The 9,805-nt window shown below is 38.9% G+C and overlaps 1 protein-coding gene across 2 annotated transcripts in view; it reads right to left on the reverse strand.

Moving 5' to 3' along the window:
• Nucleotides 1-118: 118 nt before the first annotated feature.
• The window catches only part of LOC106963700 (V-type proton ATPase subunit B, brain isoform-like), a 15,535-nt gene continuing 5,848 nt past the window's right edge, over nucleotides 119-9,805 (reverse strand). The window contains exons 4-15 of one of the 2 annotated variants that reach the window (XM_015058748.1): nucleotides 8,571-8,664; nucleotides 8,406-8,483; nucleotides 8,124-8,263; nucleotides 6,034-6,135; nucleotides 5,349-5,446; nucleotides 5,143-5,266; nucleotides 4,914-5,064; nucleotides 4,756-4,838; nucleotides 4,455-4,559; nucleotides 4,240-4,369; nucleotides 1,743-1,881; nucleotides 119-1,693 (exon numbers count right to left, since the gene is read on the reverse strand). In XM_015058748.1, coding sequence (XP_014914234.1) covers nucleotides 1,745-1,881; nucleotides 4,240-4,369; nucleotides 4,455-4,559; nucleotides 4,756-4,838; nucleotides 4,914-5,064; nucleotides 5,143-5,266; nucleotides 5,349-5,446; nucleotides 6,034-6,135; nucleotides 8,124-8,263; nucleotides 8,406-8,483; nucleotides 8,571-8,664 — 1,242 coding nt within the window. In that variant the 3' untranslated portion in view covers nucleotides 119-1,693; nucleotides 1,743-1,744. The other variant, XM_015058749.1, reaches the window with a different exon arrangement.

Here is a 9,805-nt window from a genome sequence, read left to right on the forward strand (position 1 = left end):
GTTGAAAAAAAATTAGGGTGTCAACGAATACAGACATAATATTTATACAGATTCCCCCAAAAAAAAAAAAAAAAAAAAAAACTGAAAAAATTGAGGTGAGATAAATTTATTTCAGTACATTTTTAAATGTATCATTCATTCTATGTTGTTGATGATCTATTCAGGGAAAGCCCAGGGTATCAGCTGACTTTGTGTCAATCGCATCAGATCTTAAATGTGTGCTCTAACCATACACAAACTAAGGAGAACCTTTTAATTTTGAAAGGAATGTTAACAGAATTATAAATTAAAGTTAATTTAATCAGTTCTGCAGCTACAATCTGGGCTGGGATAAAACTGCAGCTTGTAAATACATCAGTGAAAAATAGTCGTTTTTCCACAGTTACCTGTCAACAACAATAAACCAGGAGTGGCTCCATAACTCCACCGGTGTCAATTTCCTGCTTACAGACATGAAGCTGAAGTTTTTTCTCTCTGGTCCGGTTCTAAACGAGGCAGGTTTGTCTCCAGAACCCAGTCTCTCTGTTTGCATTGTAAATGCATGTTGTCCTGTTTTTCTGTCATATGTAAAGGGAAATGGAGCTGCACAGCCCAGACTGTCTTATATCTTTAATATGGATCAGAGCCCGTTCTGACTGACACCTCGATAACAAGAGTCTGTCAAGAAAAGCTGAAGGAACCAGGAATGGATTCTGTATCCATGAATGGATCGGCGGGTTGTTGTCTGATTTTATACTGATATGAGCATTAAAATGCATCATCTAGCTGGCTGGTTATAAACTCAGAGCAACATACAGTTTCTTTGTGATGATATATTGAATATTTGACAAAGCTGCTGAAAGGCAGAATTTTTTATGGGGATCAAAAATCCTCAGACGCTTTTGAGAAGCTCAGGCCTGTTTATTTGGTATAATAAAGCATTCTTCATGCTTATGTGAGCTGTCATAGTTGACGTGGATAAACAATGGAGCAAATTTACAAAATATCAACAATACACAGTAACAACTGTGTCTAGATCGCAGTTATAAACCCATCTATACAGGATATGTTTGCAACTGGTAAGAGAGTCTAATCAAAAGTTTAAATGCTTCAGTTAGAAGAGCAAAACTGAACAAGGTGAGTTTAATTAAGGTTAAGTTATCAAAATTAAACTGTTTGACTTAATGATTTGCTCCTTTTCTGCAGTTTTCTTTCTGTATTTTTATTCAACTTTAGCTCACTCTGACTTCCTGAGAATCAATCAGATTTTCTATGCCTCAGAAAGAATACATGTGGAACACACAAAGCACTCAGTGTTCTTCATGCGATGACAGAAATGATGTAGACATTCAGTAAATAATGGTGTTCCCTTAAGCTTCAGAACCGATCCCTCAGATGGACTTAAACTCTGCTGTGTGCGCCCTCTAGTGGCTGCTATCATGTCCACATCATTTGTTTGCACATTCTTCTCCACAGGAAGCTCCTGACATTCACTCTGGAGACAAACTTCTAAAAGTCCAGTTTGGTCTTTTTCTCTTCCTGTTTATGCCGGGATGATTTACCCTCAACATCAGATGAAAGCAGCGAGCATCGGCATTGTTACAGCATCACAACACTACACTGTATTTACAGAGTGAGGCCTCAGCCGGAGGAGAGGACAGGAAGCGGAGCGTGTGTGTGTGTGTGTGTGTGTGTGTGTGTGTGTGTGTGTGTGTGTGTGTGTGTGTGTGTGTGTGTGTGTGTGTGTGTGTGTGTGTGTGTGTAGCTAATGTTTGGATTCTCGGGGGTAGAACTCAACCAGGGTGTTCTGAGGGATTCTCTTCAGCATTTCTTTGGGGAAGATCCTCATGAGCTGCCATCCGATGTCCAGAGTCTCAAACACACTCCTGTTCTCATAGGCTCCTGAACACACAAACACACACACACAGCACATGTTAAATAAACCAGCATTCTGTTGGTCTGTGTACAGGTTCTAATCAGGTTCTGATCTTTAAACCTTTAGAATGAAGTTTCATTTCAAAACTACACAGTTCCAAGGTCGGCGTAAAATAGGTCATTAGAACGGCTCCAACTGTGATCTCTCACTAGAGCTAGAGAACTTATCCTTATACATAACACATCACTGCTCTGATGTACTTGTGGTACCATATTTTAAGAACACATAGTAACCTAGTAGATTTGTTTACTTCCACCAAGGTAGTGCTGGCTTTGGTTAAACTTCCTGGATTTTCTTCAAAATTCAACTTCATTAAATCTATTAGGAAGGCAGATAAAAAATAAGAGGTTGATTTCTGAAGGCTTGTTTCCAGTTTCCCCATCAGTCACTGTTTTGAAATGAAACTCTTGGTGAAGTAGAGCTGCAGTTCAACCAGAGCTCTGCACTGGGACTGAGATGAATTAATGAATGAATGAATGAATGAATGAAGGAATGAATGAATGAATGAATGAATGATTTCGAACATGATAGAAGTATAAAATGTCACCCATGTACAAGGAATGCAATAGACAGGTTTTTGTAATACAATAATCTTAACATGCTTGAAAATGAGTATGAAGTAAGATCACCACAGGCAGTGGACAAAGAGTCCAGCTGAGGTTGGTCATAAAATCAACTCTGGAGAAACATATACTTATACATATGATCCTTAAATTAAAAAATTATATTCAAATCGAAATCACATAAAAAGCAACTTAAATCTTTTTAGGATTTAAAATTTGGCCAATTTCATTCAAAGATACAAAACAAATAATTCACAAAAAAACACCAACAAAATTTCCAACCAGCCAACCAACCAACCAATCCACCAAAAAAACAAAGAATAAATCAATAAATAACCTTGTACAACTAAGAAGTTAAATGTGATGCAGTTGGACAATTTTGTTGCACCAGTAAAACCAGTGCATAACGTTGACCCAGAACTTTGCATTGGCATTATATGATTTGACTGGACTGCACTGAATTAAAAATGAGATCAATTTTGACTGTATGCAACAAATTCTATCTATATTTATTAATTTATTTTGTTATATATATTCAATTATTATCATAATTGGATATGAATTGGATTGCTGTGAAATATAAACTGAATTAAACAAGTTACTACTTTACAGCAACCATTGGAAATAAATAACTGTAGAATATGGAGGTATTCTCCATATTCTCCATATGTAAAGCTCATGAGCCAAGAAAATACACACATGATGACTTCAAAACAAGGACACAGGAAAAGATTGTGTCAATATTTGTGAAAAGGAGTCCCATATATTTAAAGAAAGGAACTGAAATTTAAATATTATTCCTGCCAAGGCGTGACTGGTTCTTATATTGTTTTTGTTGTTGTTGTTGTTTGTTTGTTTTTTTATTGCTTGTGTAATTCTGAGGCATTCCTAACACCAAAATATTATCTTTGAGTTGTAGTTTAGGTTTTGAACTAGAAATGGACAATTGCAGTCCGAACTTGTGAAAAAACTGTCATGATCCATGTTTCTGTGTATTTATTTTTAGGGTTTTCTGTGTCCAGTTTCCTTCCTGTGAGTCTCTGTTTCTGCATCTTCCCCGTTGATTGCTTCCCAGGTGTGTCTCATTTCTTGATTACCCTCCCTGTGTTTTTATTCCCACCTGTTGTCTTTGTCTCTTGTCAGATCGTTGTCGTATGTCATACGTCTAGCTCTCTAGTCACACTGTTCAAAGTCCTGGTTAGCCTCAGCTCCTGTATTCAGTCCCCTTGTTAGTTGCTACCGGTTATTAGCTGTGTGCTGTTGTTGCTGCAGTGCTGCCTGACTGGACTGTTTTTGGGCTACACTCATCATTAAATTCATCATCATCTGGGTCTCCTGCGTTCATCCTCACCACCTCTCAACCACCACACATGATAAAAACTAAATCAGCCCTTCAGCATCAGTAAAACTAACATCTACTGAGGTACAGTAGATGCTAGCTTTCATTTAAGCTGCTAACAGTCGGTCCATGTATTACAAAAAGAGACTATTTTCAATCTATTATATTTAGTCACCCTAGGAGGACGACTCAAGAACTGCTTTATTTTTTCATACTTCTTACAAGGTAAGATTCTCCAGCACGGACACAACAGTTTATCAAGCTTACAGACTTTGTTTCTCTACCCAGGGATCATAACAGCTGACACTGTGGTGAATGCTGAGCAGAACTCCTGACAAGACCTCGCTACACCCAAAGTTCACTTTTGATTTCAAACACACATATTTCATATAAGAACACAAAACATCTGGTCATCACTGCACCTTGGGAAATGAAGTTCTTCTCAAACTTAGTAAGGAACTCCAGATATAGCAGGTCATCAGCAGTAAGAGCCTCTTCTCCCACCACCGCCTTCATGGCCTGGACATCTTTCCCTATGGCATAGCATGCATACTACACACACACGCACACGCATACAGGTTAAGCAAAGTGCAGTAAAGGTCTTGTTTGTGCAGAATGGGGAGAGATTTGAACATACAAGCTGGTTGGAAACATCAGAGTGGTCTTTGCGGGTCATTCCCTCCCCAATAGCAGACTTCATCAGTCGAGAGAGAGATGGCAGAACATTGATGGGGGGGTAGATCTGACCAGAGGAAGAAAAGAAGATGAGGACAGAAGAATTTAAAAAAATACTAAAATATTCTATTCAATCTATAATAAAAGAAACCTGACATGAAACTAATCCATTTGTTTATATACTGCAAATCAAATGGAACAAAAACCAAAGTTTTGTTTGAAACGTGGGAGAATGTACAGCTGTCTCATGGAGGAGATGTTACCTGTCTGTTGTGAAGCTGTCTGTCCACGTAGATCTGTCCCTCAGTGATGTAACCGGTCAGGTCAGGAATAGGATGGGTGATGTCTGAAAGGCAGAGAAAGGATCAGTCTGTGGTAGCCCTGGAACTGCCACCATGCTGAGCTCTGGCAGAGGGAGTACCATCATTAGGCATGGTGAGGATGGGGATCTGGGTGATGGAGCCGTTGCGGCCCTCTACTCTGCCGGCCCTCTCATAGATGGTGGCTAGATCAGTGTACATGTAGCCAGGGAAACCTCGGCGGCCCGGCACCTCCTCTCTGGCAGCAGACACCTGGGAGAGAACATCCAAAGCCCGGTTCCACTTCCTGCAGTTACATCAGAATGAATGCTAGAGCAGAATATGGCCGACCTCTCGAAGGGCCTCGGCGTAGGAGCTCATGTCAGTGAGGATGACGAGGACATGTTTCTCACACTGATAGGCCAGGTACTCTGCTGATGTCAGAGCTAAACGGGGAGTGATGATTCGCTCAATGCTGCACAAACCAAGACTTCAGCTTAATTTACACATTATTTATACAGCCGACATCCAAACACATCTGAGAAAAAATGCCATACGTGGGGTCATTGGCCAGGTTGAGGAACAGACAGACATTGTCCATAGATCCATTTTCCTCAAAATCTGACTTAAAGAACCTGGCAGTCTCCATGTTGACCTGAGGAGAGAGAAAGGATGCGATTACTCTACAGCCGTGTCAAAAATCTGTCAGAAATCAATTTAAAAAGATATGTCAGCTTTAGATTAACTTTGAGTGGTTGGTATGACTAGAAGAGCATTATGCAGTACAATGGCCAAACCCAAAAACACCAAAGTATTCTCAGTCAAATGTGAGTAGCTGTGTTTCCATTAACTGTAAAATTGTGCAAATTGAAATTACGAAAATACATTTGCTTAATGGAAACACTGTCACTTTAGCATGACTAGTGTTAACTCAGTTCAGTAATGGTTAGGGGTCAGGGTGGCTGGAGGCGGGGCTTCAAGCCAGAATTTCATCCATCAGGTTGTCAGTGGAAACACAGCAGGTTCTGTTGGAGGAGAGAATGAGTAGAACTATGTGCAGCTGGAGCTAACAATGAAAAAGGGCCAATTGTGTCTAGGACATAACGGAATAAAACGCAGTGATGTTGGTGGTTGCAGCATCAGACAGTATGGAAACATTTAACATGAATGAGAGTGAACGCCCTGAAGTACAGGGTGTCTCAGTCAGAGTGAGTCTGGGACAGAACAGGATCAGGATCTCACCCCCATGGCTGCAAAAACAATAGCGAAGTTGTCCTCACTGTAGTCCATCACGTCCTTGGACTTCTTCACCAAACCGGCCTGTCGACAGATCTGAGCTGCGATCTGACAAGACCAGGGAAAAAAGGAAATGAGTTCCAAACTCTCGGAAAAGATGATTTATTCACCTTCCACCTTAATTAGAGACAAGAATGTTAAAAATTTTTCATATGAATAAAATCTCAAAGGAAATGATAATGAATGAATTTATCAACAGACAGGAAATTAACTTTCTTTCAGTTTTATACAACCAGTAATTAAACAGAACCTACACATCTCAGATATCCACAGGGAAAACAGAGTCTAGATATTTAGGACAGAAGAAATAAGAAGCTGACAGAAATATATGAACAAGTAAGAATTAACTTTGAAGTGACAGACATGTTTGATGTTTTTGCTCCCCTTTAATGGAATGTTAAGAAATGAAGACTTTGGGTAATGCTGCTGCAGGGAGTTAGCTCAGTGGTACCAAAGAGCAGCAGACCACCACCACCACATGCAGCTTCATGCATTGGTTCAGTTTCCAGTTCAGAATTTATTTTGAGATTCTGTTGACCACACTTTGGGTCCTGAATGGGCCAGCCCACATCATGTGGAGCCAGCTTTCCATCATTTATCATATGTCATTAAGTTTAGCCTGAAATTGATTTTTCTTTTTTTACTTTTGGCATTTCTAGCTTTTTAACTTTCCCATTTTATTTGTATTTGTGTTTTATGTGTTGTTGATGTAGGATTTTGTTTTATCATTTTTAAATATTTTATTTTGCTTTATTTCTGTTGTTGAATTTTTAAGATGTTTTCAGATATATCTGTAAACAGTCTGAACTGTTTACAAATGTCTCACATTGCATAATACTTCGCATTGGAACAAAATAATGACCTCAATTTTTATTGGCCATAAACTTAACTTCATTTTGCTAAAATAGTCAATTAGAATAAAACCTGCAGTATTTCTCAAACACTTGTCCTTCAGTCTGGTTAGAAGCCTGAGGCTGTACAGTTTTTGTTTGGGTCATTAAAAAAACCATGAACAGTGAGCAGCTTGATGGGCCCTGACAGATAAACGGTCCATCACAATGTCAAAAATCAGATCCTGTTCTGATCAGAAAATGCAACATATGAAAATACTAAATAAAAGTTTATCCATTTGAGCTTTCTGCCTCTGTCAAAGAGAACGATGGGTTTAGAAATCCCAGAGTTGTGCTACAGATCTACGTTCTGTTCTTTCTGATGAAGAACAGTTCAAAAAGTACATTCTGTTAACTTTGATTCAATGAAAAAACTAGTTCTGAAAACTGGGAATTTTTTTGTATTAATAATTAATAAATAATTAATGTATTAATACTAAAAAGTCACACTTTTAACAATCTGCACATGCATAAGAATACATTTTATTATTGATTGATTTTATTATTACTGAGTCTTCACAAAAACATAGAAGGTGCCATAATAGTGCAGTGGTGAAGGTGAAGGACTCTATTAGACTCAATAAACTCACTACAGAGGCTCAGTCAGGCCGAGCTCTGGATGAGTTAGTGAGAGACTGAAAGCTGAAGAAGATGGACAATGTCTCACTCTCTCCTTATGGACATGGTGGACAGTCTAAGGAGCAGCCAAAGGTCACTGCAGCTCCCAAGTGTTAATGAGGACTGGAAGTCTTTTCTCTCCGAAACTGTCAGAGTTTTTAACGTTACCTCAAGATTTGTGTTCTAGATAATGTCAATATTTTCATCTGTCCATTGAGTGATGTGCGTGCGTGTGCGTGCGTGAGCGTGAGTGCGCGTGCGTGTGTGTGCGTGTGTGTCTTGAGTTATCAATAAAGAACTACATATCCTTCTAAAAACAAAATCATGGGGCCAGAACTCAAGGAAAACCAGAATTCGGTGTGGACCAATAGAAGTCTGATTGGTACATCTACAGAATGAACTCTGCCTGACTCACACACATTTTGTTAACACCTTAGAAAGTCTGTCAGTTTGTGGACAGAATCTAATCTTTTAGGTGCTTTGATGCTCTGAGATGGGAATACATCATGTTAGTGAATGCATGTGTACCTCATTGTGTGGCAGCCCAGCAGCAGAAAAGATGGGGATTTTCTGTCCCCTAGCAATGCTGTTCATGCCATCGATGGCAGATATGCCGGTCTGGATCATCTCCTCTGGGTAGATGCGACACTGGGGGTTTATGGGCTGGCCTGTGGAACAACACACACAAAGACACACACACACTGAGGAAGACTGTGTCACAGTGATTTTAGAAAATATAGGGAACCGTCTTCACTTCAGCATTTTACACTGAGTGAATATTCTGAAAACTAAAAGTCACAACACACATACCCATGATGTCCAAGAAGTCTTCTGCCAGCACTGCCGGTCCTCTGTCAATGGGTTTGCCAGAACCGTTAAACACACGCCCTGAAAACGTATGAAAAATGCTGCTCTGCTGTCTCAGAGGAAACACACTTGACTAAATATGGCTGAACGGAGAGCGAAGACATGTACCCAACATGTCCTCAGAGACGGGCGTCCGTAAGATGTCTCCAGTAAATTCACAGCTGGTCTTCTTTGCATCGATGCCTGCAGTGCCCTCAAACACCTGCAGAGAATTTGGACAAATACAAACAGCAGAATGGCAGCTTATCAAATGAGGTGAGTGGGAGTAATGCAGTAAAGAGGGAGTCTGTCTCATTTACTGAAGACAATTTGGCCCAATCTTCTTTAAAATTTTGCTTCATTTTTTGGTAGAAGGTTTTGGCTGTCCTGATGTCTTCTGATGTTTTCATCAGTGGGACTTTTACACTCTAAAAAGAAAATAGTTGAACCAACTATTTTGCTTCTATAGGTAACAAGCAATTCAATTAAGTTTATCCAACTTAATTTATTAAGTTTAACCAATTCAATATATTATAATCATCCAACTCAATTTGTTATTTTTTTTAACAAATTTATTAAGTATGTTTAAGATAACAGATTTAAGTCAGTCTTACTCAAATCATTTAGTTTACTTCAAAAATGGTAAATAAACTTATATAGCGCTTTTCCAGTTATTTTGACGACTGAAAGCACTTTACACTAGAGTCACATTCACACATTCATTTAATGCACAGATCAGTAGGCAACTTGGGGTTAAGTGCCTTGCCAAGGGGGCACATTGACATGTGGCAGGAGGAAGCTGGAATCAAACCTACAACCTTCCAATCACAAGACGATGATTCTACCCACAGAGCCACGGTCGCCTACCAGGGAATCTGGCCCTGGTAGGCCTGAGTCATGGTGTCAGACGAAGGATACAAATATGGTATTGAACTTAATTATTTCAAGTAAAGTCAAAGTAAAACGGTCATTTAAGGAAAAGATTTGTGTATTTAGAGGACACTGTAAAAATAATATTAAAATTTAGTTTGGAACTACTTAAAAGTTTGAGTTGACTTTCTGTAGAATTAAGTCAAAGAGATTTTAAATGTTTATTCGAACAAAATAAATGATTTGAGTAAGAATGACTTAAATTTGTCATGTTAAACCCCTTTATGAATTAAGTTATAAAACTTAGCAAACTGAGTTGGAAGGACTTAATGATTTGAGTTGGATGATCATAATAAATTGAGTTGGTCAGACATAGGATACGAAACTGGCATTGAACTCAATTGTTTTAAGTAAAGTCAAAGTGAAAAGTCCCTTTGGGTTAAAGATTTGTAAGATTTGGGTTAAATGAACACAAAAAAGTAAGTTGTCATAGC

Source organism: Poecilia latipinna, unplaced genomic scaffold (assembly GCF_001443285.1).
Source record: "Poecilia latipinna isolate Pla-1442-1.1 unplaced genomic scaffold, P_latipinna-1.0 Scaffold1569, whole genome shotgun sequence".
NCBI lineage: Eukaryota > Metazoa > Chordata > Actinopteri > Cyprinodontiformes > Poeciliidae > Poecilia > Poecilia latipinna.